The 13,808-nt window shown below is 38.4% G+C and overlaps 2 protein-coding genes across 3 annotated transcripts in view; one reads left to right on the top strand and one right to left on the bottom strand.

Moving 5' to 3' along the window:
* LOC306901350 (F-actin-uncapping protein LRRC16A-like) overlaps positions 1-13,808 on the bottom strand; it is a gene marked incomplete at its 5' end in the record, with an annotated part of 48,363 nt that overhangs the window by 20,633 nt on the left and 13,922 nt on the right. The window contains 8 exons of the mRNA XM_079469031.1: positions 6,654-6,708; positions 6,820-6,919; positions 7,656-7,737; positions 9,830-9,899; positions 10,002-10,106; positions 11,158-11,234; positions 11,606-11,683; positions 12,694-12,797. Of these exons, the coding sequence (XP_079325157.1) occupies positions 6,654-6,708; positions 6,820-6,919; positions 7,656-7,737; positions 9,830-9,899; positions 10,002-10,106; positions 11,158-11,234; positions 11,606-11,683; positions 12,694-12,797 (671 nt within the window). The remainder of the gene's footprint in view (positions 1-6,653; positions 6,709-6,819; positions 6,920-7,655; positions 7,738-9,829; positions 9,900-10,001; positions 10,107-11,157; positions 11,235-11,605; positions 11,684-12,693; positions 12,798-13,808) is intronic.
* LOC306901280 (uncharacterized protein) lies at positions 1,898-4,531 on the top strand. Of its 2 annotated transcripts, XM_079468958.1 has the most exons (7): positions 1,898-2,043; positions 2,332-2,661; positions 2,743-2,832; positions 2,925-2,972; positions 3,051-3,152; positions 3,847-3,887; positions 3,964-4,531. In XM_079468958.1, the coding sequence occupies exons 1-7, from the start codon at positions 2,004-2,006 to the stop codon at positions 4,117-4,119; spliced, it is 807 nt and encodes a 268-aa protein (XP_079325084.1). In that variant the 5' UTR covers positions 1,898-2,003; the 3' UTR covers positions 4,120-4,531. The 2 variants fall into 2 exon arrangements, with proteins under 2 accessions (XP_079325084.1, XP_079325083.1); XM_079468957.1 differs by having other exon boundaries at positions 1,914-2,043; positions 2,925-3,152; positions 3,964-4,523.

Genomic DNA, 13,808 nt, shown 5'->3' with positions numbered 1-13,808 from the left:
GACGGCTTGTATGCCACATGGGTGAGTGAATTATCATGACATTTTTAAGTTAAACTACTGCTTTAACTATTGACAGGAATAACCTGAATGAAGCAATGCCTGAATATAGCTACAGTGTTTGGCTGATGGCTCATTTCATCAAACACGGACATCCTTTTGGTGAATGAAACATGAAATAATACATTCACCAGAGAAAAGAAAACTTCACCGTTAAGCTGATCATCAGTTTATCAACACTTATTCCCCATCAAAATGACATTTAGCAGGAACATCATCTTTTACAGACCTGCTATAGGAGTTATTTATAGGATTACTTAGAAAGGTAAATCATTTCTTTCCATTTTCCTTCCTGTATGCATCGGTTTTAATCATTCCGACAGGATAATCGCTGTCTGGTGTTTAACACAAGACATCAAAAACGGTAAGTTATTGTAAAGCCAGACGGCTCCATATGTTGAAGAGTGAAGAGATTATGTGAGGTAAGTTTGAGTATAAGAGATAACCGACGTCTGTGGGGATGGGAAGCGTCACATATACAGACTGAACGATCTTGACAACATGCTCAGTCTACTGCTGCTCAGTCAAATATCTAAGAGACCAGGCCATGAGCTTTGTTTTTTCCCAACATAATGTGTAGGAATTTCTCTGAATGAAGGGAACATCAAAAGGCATTATAACTTACAAATATGAAAAGAGCAGACTGAAGACCAAACTGAAGTAAATTCCTTTATAAATGTCCATTTGTTAATTGTCCACAGGGGCAAAAGGTGACTGTGAACCCGCTGCATATCGTCACTTTCGGACTGAAACGTTATATCTTATATCATTTCTTCATTATATATATATACACAGCAACAGCTCATTCCAAATAATAAATTTATAAGCATTTCTAGATGTATTGAAGCCCTTCCAGTCCAGTGTCTGTTGAATTTCAACAAAAAATCATCTTTTATTTTATTTCGATCAGTTTTTCCGGTTTTCATTTCTGCAAATAAATGCAAATAGAAACAATGTTTTTGTTTGAAGTTTGGTAGAAATATAGTTTGTAGTACACAGAATAAAACAAAAATGAACTTCACACACTTATAAATAGTAAACAAAAAAACAAGAACATTTTTTATGTCTTTTAGATTTCTTTCACAGCTGTATTTTATTTTATTTGAATACATTATTACGGTTTGTCACCCTTTATGTCTGTCTGTGGGTTTTGCAAATATTCAACCAATGGAAATTATTGAAAAAAGCTTGCCAACTTGCACAATGTTTAATTCTTGAAAAAATGCAGTGCTTTTATAATTTCCTGTAAAGTGCTCTCAGTCTGACAACGACGATATGAACAAATGTCTAACAATAGGCACAAAGAGCATATGAGGTGGCCAGTGTTCACAGGAAACCCAAACCTTACAAAGCTGCACAAACCATCATCTGCTGCTACAGCCACATCTATCACCAGGTCACCTACAACGTATCTCTAACGTGTCAAAACAATACAGAGGTTTCAGGAAAACATGTTCATGTTTAAGAAAATGTGCCAGAAGCAAAGAACAATGTTGAAGGGTAAAAAGGTGAGCCATTCAGAGGTCTTCCTGTGATCTTCTGGTAAATAATATTCCTCATGTATAATATTATTTTTGCTCATTTAAAGATAAAATCCGACCAAAGGAAAGATTGTAAAAAGAAAGAATGTCGCTGGATGGTGAGCACGTTGCATTCTTCACAGTATTAATGATAAATCCTTTCACCCGATCACTCGCGTTACCAAAGGATACTCGCACACATATTTTTATCTAGATGGGAACTTCCTGTGGCCGACTGTAAACCGAAGAAGACGTGTGACCATGCAAGTTGTGGGCTGCACCAACGTTTTGAGCAGAAACAAGTTTCATGAGCAGAGGGCACATTTTGACTCTAGCCACAGTACAAACAACATCTGACCACAGGTGCATTCTGCTCTCAAACACCAGACAACTTTAGTTTTCAGAAGCTTTTTTTATCTTGAAATAATGTTTGGCAAATTGACCATTGTCGTCATTCTCTTTACAGGTAAGAATGATAAATGATTCAGTAAATTTAACAGTAGAGCTTTAGATTGTATAATAGTATTATTATTAAAATATGATATAGTATAATATATATTAGTAGTAGTATTAATCAAGATGACTGTTAAAATGCAAAGATTTTTTATTTTATTTATATTCTCAAACAATTTCAGAATATAAGCAGAAAAACACAAATAGAAATACAAATAGAAAAACAACAACAACAAAATTTAAATCAATGGCATTTTCAAACTCCAACTGGTAATATGTCTTTCTTTTTCTGTCTTTTCAGTTCTTTGTTGTACATTTTGTGAACTCAATTTAAGCGCTTACAAGGGTCAGACGGCCAACATCGAATGCGTTTACGGGGCGGAGAACATCTTCAACACAAAGTACTTCTTCAAAATGTCAGCGGGCCGCAACATCAAATCCATGTACACCATTAAAGGACGAAGGGTCCTGCATGATGGCAGAGTATCAGCGAGTGATGATTTTCAGAGGAGAGTTCTCTTTATATCTATAGACGAATTGACTGAAAGTGATTCAGGACTCTATGCGTGTGCAGTTGGTAAAGGTCACAGTCTGGAAACGTTTGCTGTGGTTAGACTTTCTGTAATAACAGGTAAGCGTTCTGTAACTTTCATCACAGGTTCAGAAAGACTCCACATATTGGGTCTGACTAACCTAGATGTTTTGATTTTAGCCCCTCAAATAGTAAACATAGACAAACCTTCAGTCCCAACTGTGAGACCGCTCCTCAATCCATCCTCAGAGACAACGAAAAGTGTTGACGGTAAAACTGTTTTAATCTTCTCATCAAAGGCCGTGTGTTACAGTAACAGAACTAGTTTTGTTGAACACTTGACCTTCTATCTCTGTTCACAGGTGTTACTGAAATGGCCAAAGAAAAAGAAGTGTTACCACTATTTTCAGGTTGTCCACATATAATCTTGTTAAATTGTGTGAGTGTTTGTGATCTGTATGAGGACTGTGCGATCTGTCTTTTCTCAGATCGGAGGTGGACTGCTCTTTACGTGGGTTCCTCTGTTCTGATTGTCGTTCTATTATCATGTGGACTGATCCTGCTACTTTACCACAAAGCCGGGAAAAGATGTAAGTTTCAGGTTTATTAGTTCATCTAATTTAAGTAAATGTTCTATATTGACAAAATCAACTTGTAGAAAAGTAGCCCTTAAAGGTCTTTAGATCATTCTCAAATTGTTGAAAATACATTAATATTTATATTAAAAAGAGTTTTTTTCATTACGTATAAAACTATTTATACATTAATTTGCGTTGACTACCAACATATTTTTTAATATATTCAATGTCTTAAAATATATATGAATATATATATATATACAGTATATATACAGAGAGAGAGAGAGAGATCTGTTTTTAGACAGCGAAATTTGCTTTGTTGATAGTTTCATATGTAATTAAAAAGGCGAATTGTGAAATGAGAATTAAAAACATTAAAAAGCATTTCAGAATCGCTCTCACATATTTGGACCCGCTGTATATGATATATTTATTAACATTAAGATGCATACATTAATATTATGATAACATTATTATAAGATTAGGATGTCCTGACAACTCTTTTCCATGGTGAAAGTGAATTTCTTACTTAAGGATTGGAGCTGTCAAGACCGAATATTACATCATCAATGAAGAGTTGTCACTGTGCCATATTACATGAAATATTAGCAAGTCGCATGGACTGCTTTTATAGCGTTGAGGTGCTTTTTGTCATGAAGTAAAAAAAGTCTAACGCCTTCTAACCACAGTTTCCGGTCTCTCGCAGCTTCACAAAACAAAAGACCCAAGAAAAGAACGAGTAAGGGGGTGAGTAAAAGGTTTCAGAAATACATGAAAGCAAAAGATTTTGCAGAACTGATAGAGTTTTATGGTTTCCATATAGACTGATAACAATGGAAACGATCAGAAAACAGAAAATGACTGCAATGAATTAGACGTACGTAGCAAATATCCAGACTCGATTTACCACAACATCAACAAGAAGCAGTCTGATCCAATTTACTCATGTTTAGACAACAGAAAGACCCTTAAACACTAACTGGGTTTGGTTTAAAATAACATACTTGCAATTTATTTGGAAGGTCACATAATGCCTTATAATAATTTTTTTCATTGTTTCCACTTGGAAAGTTTATTTGCAAAAAATTGATTTAAAATGATGTTTTATTATGTTGTAAATTTTTCAAAACAAACCAGCCACAGTTTGACTGATATTATTTGCAATGCACGATAAAAAGAGTATTTTGTACAAGTTAAGCGAGATCTATTTTTCCAAATAAACTCTTAACTTGTTAATGTCAGCTAAATAAAAATATAGATACACCACAAACTAAAGCTACTATAGTGTTCATTATATTTTTAGTAATTTACCGTGATGTGTACTATATGTATTTTGTACATAATAATGAAATCATTCTTTTCTATCATTAAAACTCTCCAATTTAAACTTTTATTTTGTTTCTGAGCCTTTAATACTTCATGTCTAGTCCTGTAAGTCACGCGAAAGACGATAGTAAAGTACAGATTTCTAATATGACAAATCCTCCAATCAGAATCTTATTTAAGATATTAAACATGCACTTTCAGTTCACACTTCCGTTCCAGATCTTTTACGCACAGTGATGTACATCACATGCTCGGTGCAAAGGACAGCAAATGTTTCAGATTCTCCACACCCATAAAAATACTGCTCCATAGACCGCGGAACTGGGGGGGCCAGGGGGGCCACGGCCCGGGCAACTTTTGTACTCTGACAAACTATCTTATATGAATAAAAGTTTTATCCGTGTTTTTACGAGCCAAACAATAATAGTCACAACACAGCTTCACTCACTCTCACCAACTGACTGCTTGAAATTAGTGTGCATTGTTTATCGACGTGGTTACTAGGTCTGTCATGTGCGAGCGTCATCGCGAGCTAACGGCGGGCACCTGTTTAACCGCTGGCGGAATTACCAGGCTGCGACAATGAAGGGACAGAAGTCAATATCTGATTTTTTACAAATAAACTGGCAAAACAAAATGAGCAAACTACTCCAGCTTCCACTGTGGCCTCAACAACAGACCCGGGGCGTCCATCTCCACCACGGACTCAGACGAGCCCTGGCTAGCTGCTCTCCTCCGGCTTCAAGCCTAGCTACCGACAGCCACTGTACAAGTGAGTGCTGCGAGGGGATCTCACAAAACCCTGCTGTTCTTATGAAGACCAAAAAGGTACAGGGGACTGGGTCTTCATAACAAGCAAGATCAGTTCAATATCAGTGGTTCAAAAATGTTTTAACCGGCTGACATTGTGTGACACGAGCGGAAAACTTTACTTGCTTTGTGTGTGTGTGTGTGTGTCTGTGCGGCTCTGCACATCAATCTGATAATAATGTCTTGACTTGTGATGATAATGACTATGATGTTGATTTAGATTAAAGGCAGCAAGATGAGTTGTGGTTGTGGACTGGATGTACTTTATGTGTTTGCTATAGTTTCATCTGTGCGTTTATGTGTAAATAGGCTTGGCCTGTTGTGTGTGAATGTTAGAGTGGGATCAGAGGGGTTAATCTGAAGAAGCATGTGTACGTGTTCATCATGTGTGTACTGTAGATGTGACTGTGTGGTGTCGGAATAAAGTAAAGTGCTCCGCAACATTATTTAATATCAGTAATATTGTCTGTTTCAATGCATTTGCGCCCCCACCCCCTCCTCGTGACTTGAAATTATGGCCCCCCCTTGTTCAGATGCGTTCCGCGGTCCATGCTCGTAACCATGAATTACAAGCATCGTCACAGCTAAATTTCCATCCAAGGGCGAGGTCTATGAGAGAGTTAATAATGGCGGTCCTCTGTGTGACATTTTCCTCCTCTCGCGTTGCTCATGGGAGACAAATATATGACTGACTTTAATCTCCTTGCCACACTGCTGTAGTCAGAAGCTCAGGGTTGTGACTAACACAAGCACAGAGATAAGGGCAGATACGGCATGACTTTGTTAGTAATATTAGCATGGACTGATTTCTATGTCACACTGTTGGGGTCATGTTGGGCCACGCGTCGCTGAGAGAACACAAATCACACATCATATCTGCAGACTACCAGCTAAGAGTCTGAACCACATTCATCCATTAACCTCTTGCAGACAAGTGCACTGCTCTGGGGTCCAAGACCATCACGCACGCACACACTTGTATTCCCCCTGCAGACCCCGATAAACAGCTGCTCCTATAAGAGCAGTAACTCAATAAAGCCATTAATCTTTTCTGCGCAAAACAGTCTCAACTACAGATACCGTACAGACAAGACAGACTCAAAACATTCACCCATCCTTACCCGAGATATCAAATCATTGCAAACCCATGACAAATCTTATTTCATACTACATCATAAGTGTTTGTGAAAATGAACCTCAATAAATTGCGCTTTCTAACAAACCCTCTTCAGTTGCGATTCTGCTTAGAAGAATGAGGTTCCAAGGTTCTTTCATATACAGTATGCTACTCCCAAAAAATACTGTATGACACTTTCATGGTACCATGATGTATGGTAAGCTACTAGAGCAGTAAACACATGGAGTTTCATTTCTCACCGATTCTTCATCTTGTATCATGTGTACCAGGTTATCCAGAACACGAGCCAGGTTTCTGAACATCAAGAGAACACAAATATCAAATGAATAAACTTAAAAAAATGAACTTTTGACCATAATCGTATACGGTGTCGACTGTTGGTCAGTAGTGATCTCTGGCTCTTACTTTGATTTGATGTTGTTGAAGTTCTTCCCCAGGGACAGATGCCTTATGGAGCGGTTCTTGGCCAGCCATACCAACAGAGTGGCCATGTCAGAGTCCAGACCTGAGATCACAGAAACCGTAAGATTTTGAATCCATCTAAGCTGAACCAAAGTCTTTGTAGAAAAAGGTCCAGCTTTGATCACGCTGACATACAGTAGACACTCGGACACGCTCAGAAAAGTAAAAAGAAATCTGGTCCTGATAATCTGAATCCGCCCTTTCACTCTCAAAGATTTAAGGTCAAAAAGTAAATGAACACTTTAATGAGGAGTAGATGAACCAGATCCAGTGTCGAAATAGATTGACACCTTCTGAAAAAGCCATTTTAGATTTCCGCTCTCGCTTCCAGTCAAAACAGCGACAGTAATTATGTTTAGCCCTCAGGTTTTATTTCATTGCTAATTACAGATATGAAATGATAGAGCGACTGTTGTCAAGCTATTAACATACTCCTAAATGTGCTCATGTAAAGGTTATATTAGAGTTCACCCAAATCATTTACTCACTCTCATTCCAAACCTGAATGACTTTCTTTCTTCTGCTACGCACAAAAGAAGATATTTTGAAGGTCACGTTGGTCACCAACCAACATTGGCCCCATTGACTTCCATTGTGTGAACACAAAACCACAGAGACATTTTTCTAAATATCTTCTTTTGTGTTCCATTTAAGAAAGAGTCATGCAGGTTTTAAACCTGTATGTTGGTTTATAAAAGACTTCTGTGGAGAGCTGCAAATGGATTGGAGATGAATGCTTGTCGTGTCACGTGATTCAGCGTTCCTACTGGTTCACTGACCGTTATCAGAAATGTCCAGGCAAGAGATGTTGGGAATTTCAGCAATGCAGCCCTCCAGGATCTGAGAGCCGCCCGACCGCAGCTGAAAACCAGAGGGAAAACAAAACCGAAAACCATCAGAGAACTATCTTAAACAAATCAGATTCTACACAGCTTTGGTATGTCAAATCTCTTTGGAGTCAGACATCCTTTTTCACGAACACAAAAACACACCATGTCATGAATGTGTACATGAAACACAATACATGAAACACAGTACAGCATCTCGACTGAAAGTTGAGACGTTAATACACAGGACGATGTTGGAGTGATGGAAGAAGCTGTATGGAGACAGGCAACTAATGATGAGAACCATCAGAGATACTTACGCAGTGACCGAGCTTTAGAGAGCAGAAAGAAAAGGTGATGGGCATATGTTAGAACAGCCAACATTTACTAAAACACACACGCACGCACACATCATTTGATAGGAAGATATACAAATGCTTAGGATTACTTTTCCCAGATGGGTTTGTGTTGTTTATTTGCAAACATTTCGGCGGAGATTCATTAAATGAATAACAGCACATGCCTAAAGTGTACAACCCAAAGGTGATTATCATCTTGCCACTCCCTATCTTGTCTACATCCCATTAACATAAATGAAATATTGAAAGATTTTGGGACATATGCCTTCAGATAACGAAAACATTTCAGTCAAATGACCTATACATTTCACAATGCAATGCACACTATACACTCACAACAGTAATTCAAATGAAACAAATATCTTTGCACAGAGGAAGCAGGTGTTTGACGGAATATTCACACCTAATTTGCAAAAGTGCGACATAGTTTAGTGAATTCCTCCCCAGTGTGATCTTTCAGCAACAATTAGGTACAGATAATACCGTTGGGATTTATCTAATCACTTTTCCATCCATTAGAGCTTATTCATTATCTTAAGCACTTTGCAATGGAAAATCTCAGCATGTGTGCAAGCAGACACATTAAGCCACAGGCGACAGGCTTGACACTATGAATTTTAGCACACACACGCTAGGTTTCCATGTTTAATGGGGACTTGACTTTCCATAGATGTGTTTTTTTATACTGTACAAACTATCAATTCTATGCCTTAAGCCTCACGCTACCACTGAAACGCAACCTTTCTGCATTTTTTACAGTCTCAAAAAAACATCATTTCGTTTGATTTATAGGCTTTTTTCCGACAGGGACCAAAACATTTTCCCATAAGGAGAAAATAATACATGGGATCCCCACACTGTGAGGTTTACATGATCAAATACATTTAAGAGTAAAGGCCATTGAGTCCAAACCAAATACGATAGTTTCGTCGGTCATAAAAAAATGGACTGGGTTAGATTTTCTGCGTTTTCCGCATGCGTAGCAAGCATCTTGAGAGGCGTTTTGACGATTCAGAGACACCGCACAAACAAAATACCGAAATTTTTGGACTGTTCGTGCAAAGCCATTTAAACTAAATATTTTATATCAAGTAATGTGCACTTTTTTAAGTGTTGCAGAATCACCGGTGATATAATTGATCTAGCATAAAATACGCTTAAATGCAAAAATAATACATTTATCAAACATCATTCAGCAAAATATTCTTTTAAATATTTCTTTTATCAAACCTTTCAGATGATTATATCCATTGATGCTATACAGAGCGCCGTGTTCCACGGGGTGTTCAGTAATTCAAACATCAGACTGAGACTTGCTTAGATCCACACAACCTGTCATGACGTTGCCTACTGGAAATCTCCACAGGGTTAGGTTACTCCGAACCTCCAAACCCTCCGTTACCATGAAAGTACGATCTTGAATCTTTTGTCTTCAGGGTAAATTCTCAGATAGATAAAGACCAAACCTGAATTTCGCATCAAAACGCTTTTCCGTATCCTTTATACATCGTGTAAATAGGGACTGAACATCGTCAGAGGAACGGCTTAATATCGTTTCTAAACCGCGGGGGTTGAGATGGTACAAGACTTTCAGATAAATATAAATGAATCAATCCCTATAAAGTGAGCTGAAAGGGATCATCTATCAAAATATGCTGTTGTCAATTTAATGAACGTGTACATTCAAATGAATGAATTGGCAAAATGTAAAGTATCCAAATATTATTGTGCACTTTTTTGCACATTAGAGAAAATACTGTACGTTACCTCACAGCAGCTGAGATCCAGAGAGACATCTTTAACATTAGGATTACTGGCCAGACCCAGCAGAAGAGCTCTGCGAGAAGAGATGTCAACGTTATCGTCTTTATAGTGTACTTATCGGTATCGCACACAAACACACACACTGGTGAAAAGGAGAGTACAGTAGGTGTCTTACTTCAAGGCCTCGGGGGGTAATTTGGTTCCTGATATGTTGATGGTGGTGAGAACCATTGCACTGCTGAAGAAGTGTTTAAATGCAGGAGGTGCGTCTTTGCCTTTCCTGTTGACACGTAACAACACTCACTCAGTTCTGGTAAAGCGAATGTGACATTTTGTGTTTAGATGTCACTTATTACGATTACAATAAACTGTAACTTCAGCTAGGCCGAAATTCCAGCAAATCTAGAAGATGGTTTCCTCTCTGGAGAAGCGTCCAGTCTTTGCTCTTGCAAATTCCACCCTGTTAATAGCGAATCCGCCATAGCACGCGGGGCAACCCATTTAGACCATGCGCCCGGGCACGCCGACCGTCTTCCCGCCGTTAAACTAGCAAAGTGGATTCCGACCGTGTGTTTTAGGCCATGCGTTTAGAAGGTTAAAATAGGGCCCAATGATTTGAGAATGGAATATATTGGCAAAGAGACAAGCCGTCTGTGAATGTTGATCTGAGATAATGTGCATGGTGTTGAGGGGGTCAGTGATAAATAGAGGGAGGATACTGAAAGCAGGTTGGAGCATTCTGACCCTTCCCAGATGGCCTGCCCCTTGGGGAAAGAAGTCTAACATTACACCATAAACCCACAGAGAATTCAAATCAATCTAGCTCCCAACCTAATGCTACTCACTCTCTCTCCCTATTTAACCTCATTACTCATTCTTACTTGCACATAAACACATAGAAAGGCTGATAGAGAGAGAGAACTAGACATCAATTCAATACATTGATGGAGATCCGTCAGGCAAGCTTAGTCTGGTGGTACCATGAGAGATGTGTGTGCTTTATTAAATATTTTGCTCTTTCTACCTCCTTTGTGACATAAAAATGCAAAACCAAATCTGTCATAACAGATACATGTTCAAGGTCTGTATGTGACAAAATCCTCACGGCCCATAAAACGTTACTAAAAGGATACTTTCCTGAGAATTGTTACTAATTTCTTACATGTATGTCTGTAAAAATATGTAGTAAATATATATTTTTCCGACTTTTGAGTTCTGTCATGTAGTATATGGGCTGCTGTGTCAACAACAGCAATGTTATTTAATGCGAGTAGAACAGTGTAACAGAGTAGTTTTCATTGCTCTGGATGAAAATACAAATAGGTTTTTACCTGAGAGCAAAGATGCTTTTTGACACATTAAGGACGTTGAGGTGCTGGACGGACCCTCGGAGTAGTGCAGCGCAAACCTAACACACATACAGTCAATATCTCATCCAGCCTGTGTTAAGTTTAACCAAACTGCTTTATACGTATTGTATGGATAAAAGCATCTGTTAAATGATTAGATATAAATGTAATTGTAAATACTGCATTTACAAAACCAAAACTCCAAATTAACAAACATATAACTTAGAAAAGTAAAGGATAAAACGCTGTTTGGTACTAATTTTGCAATTAAATTCATAAAATAAAAGAATAAATATACATGAGTACAGAAAGCACAAAGTTATTACAAATATGTATACAATTAAATGACCAAAATGCCACTACTTTCATTAATAATTTATCAAATGTAATTAACAGAATCAATAGAAAACTTTCTCTAGTTTTTGCTCACCAGGTCGAGTGAGCAGTCTGTGTTGGACAGGTCCAGAGTATGCAGGCTGTTTGGTTGGCCAAGGAAATTGTAGAAAATCTAAGAGAGTGTTTGAAAATAAGTTTAAGGAGTATTTGATAAATGTTCAATGTTGCAGAATGTATTGTTAATAAAAATCTGCAACAGTCAAATGTTTTTTTTTCACAGTTTTTCAAATCACCAAAGATAATTTAATTTCAATGATAGTTGGCTTTCTAAAGTAATATGTGGAGAATGCAGTTGAAATTGAACCACAGTGAAACCGCATGTAAAGCTGAACCAAAAATCCAGCTTCAACAAGCCGTTTACACATTAGATACAATAAAAAGACAAGAGATCGAAAACAAGTTCTTACGTCTGTGGCTTTGAGGTCATTGATTTCATGCTGTTTTAGAGTAAAGTTACATGCATGTGGATAAACGCCTGATCGACAACATGCGACCCCACAAAGACACACACATCAATACTGTCCTTGGAACAGCCAATCAATAATGCATGAGAAGTTTAAGAAAGGAGAGATTGTACGGAGACTGAAAGCAGATCAATCTCTGTGAGCGAAACACTTGTGCTGAACATTAAACAAGTCTGGTATAAGATATCAGATGTCAATACTTGATATCGGTGTTACCAAAATGTTGGCTTCGGTAAAATATCAGATTGCTGAATTAATACAAAATCAATACGACAGGCAGTTTGTCGCGTCGCGCCACATTCAGTGTGAACAAAATCGGTCGTGCCTGGTGTAGATACGGTGTTAGGCTACACATAAACATCTTCGGCGACTGATGAAATGTCAGATTGACTATACTGTATACATGTGGAGAAGTGGTGGCTTCTAGTAAGTATTTGGATGACACAGACGTTGAAACAATCGAATCATTCAAATTGAGATGGGTTTGGTCTTTTGAGAGTGTGGAGAAAGCTAACATCGCCGCTCAACAGGTTTCCCAAAAGGTTACAAAGAGCCGTCCATTCAGCCGTCAGGTCAAGAGTCGTTTTTTTTGCCTCAGGCTCAGGTGTGTCTGCGCTGGAATGTGAAGTGAATTTAAACAAGTGAATAGAAAACTCACCGTCAGGTCGTCCCCCCGCAGCACGTTTCCTGAGAGGTCGAGGTGGGTGAGGGTGTTGGGAATAGACTGGTTGGCACTCAATGACTGAGCAAGGCTGTTCACCCCTATAAATCAACATGAACACAGTAGTCACGTCACAGTCTAGTAAGATTACTGATGCCTTAAAACTAAAAAGACATAATTAGAAATGAAGTTGGGTTGAGCATTTTGGTTATTTCATCTATAAGCTGGTTATTTTAAAACTCGGCACTAAAAGTGTCCCATGTGTTCAGCTCCATACAGCTGTGCTCCGTCCAGCTGGCTGAATGATAACACCACATGTCCCGTGCAACTGGCCACTAATCCTCTTTATAGTATTAAGTGCTCTTGTGGACTGAAAGTGACCGACAGTGTTTAATGAATGAATCAAAACAGAGGGAAAAACCAGGGCCAGATTCAAACCCATGGTGTCCACGTGAGTGCCACATCTATAAAGTTTAAAGACTGCTCGCAACCAATTTGCCTTGGACCCGCGATCACTGCTTTCGCATGAATCAGCAATGATCTAAAAAGCTGGGTTTACACACACACAATGACTTTTTGTACTTTTAGCAAGTGGCATTTTCAATTGGTAAAGTGCCACCGACTTTTAAAAGACCTACTGCTGTTGTTGACATTTCTGCTTAGTGGCTACTTATGGGCCTCTAATTGGGTTATGAAAGATAGCGCAAACTAATAACGTGTGTTATTTCAGCCTTCTGAAAAAACAAGTCTCAAATACCTCCACACACATTACGCAGGAGCAATAACTAGTGAGAGGACTGAAGCCTCCCTCCTGCTCCGACACGCTGATCATTTTGAGGCAATTAGCAGCTGTAAATGGCAGAAGTCTTGTTAAACGGCGGCTTTATTAACCGTGAAGCCCAGTGGAGAGACGCAGATGAAAACAGCCAGCTGAATCAACTCTGAACCAATGGCTCAATATATTCTACTGCAGAGAAAGCTTATCAAATATTTATTTGCGGTAACGAATGTGAACAAAAAACAGTGACATTTGTAGGCTTCATAGCAATCATGCTCCACAAAAGAAGCATAAACGCATCCAAGGCACCTGCTTCTGAAGCTCATGTATAATC

The sequence above is a fragment of the Barbatula barbatula genome, assembly GCF_947034865.1.
Source record: "Barbatula barbatula genome assembly, chromosome: 12".
Lineage (NCBI taxonomy): Eukaryota > Metazoa > Chordata > Actinopteri > Cypriniformes > Nemacheilidae > Barbatula > Barbatula barbatula.
This window is presented reverse-complemented; position numbering and strand designations above follow the sequence as displayed.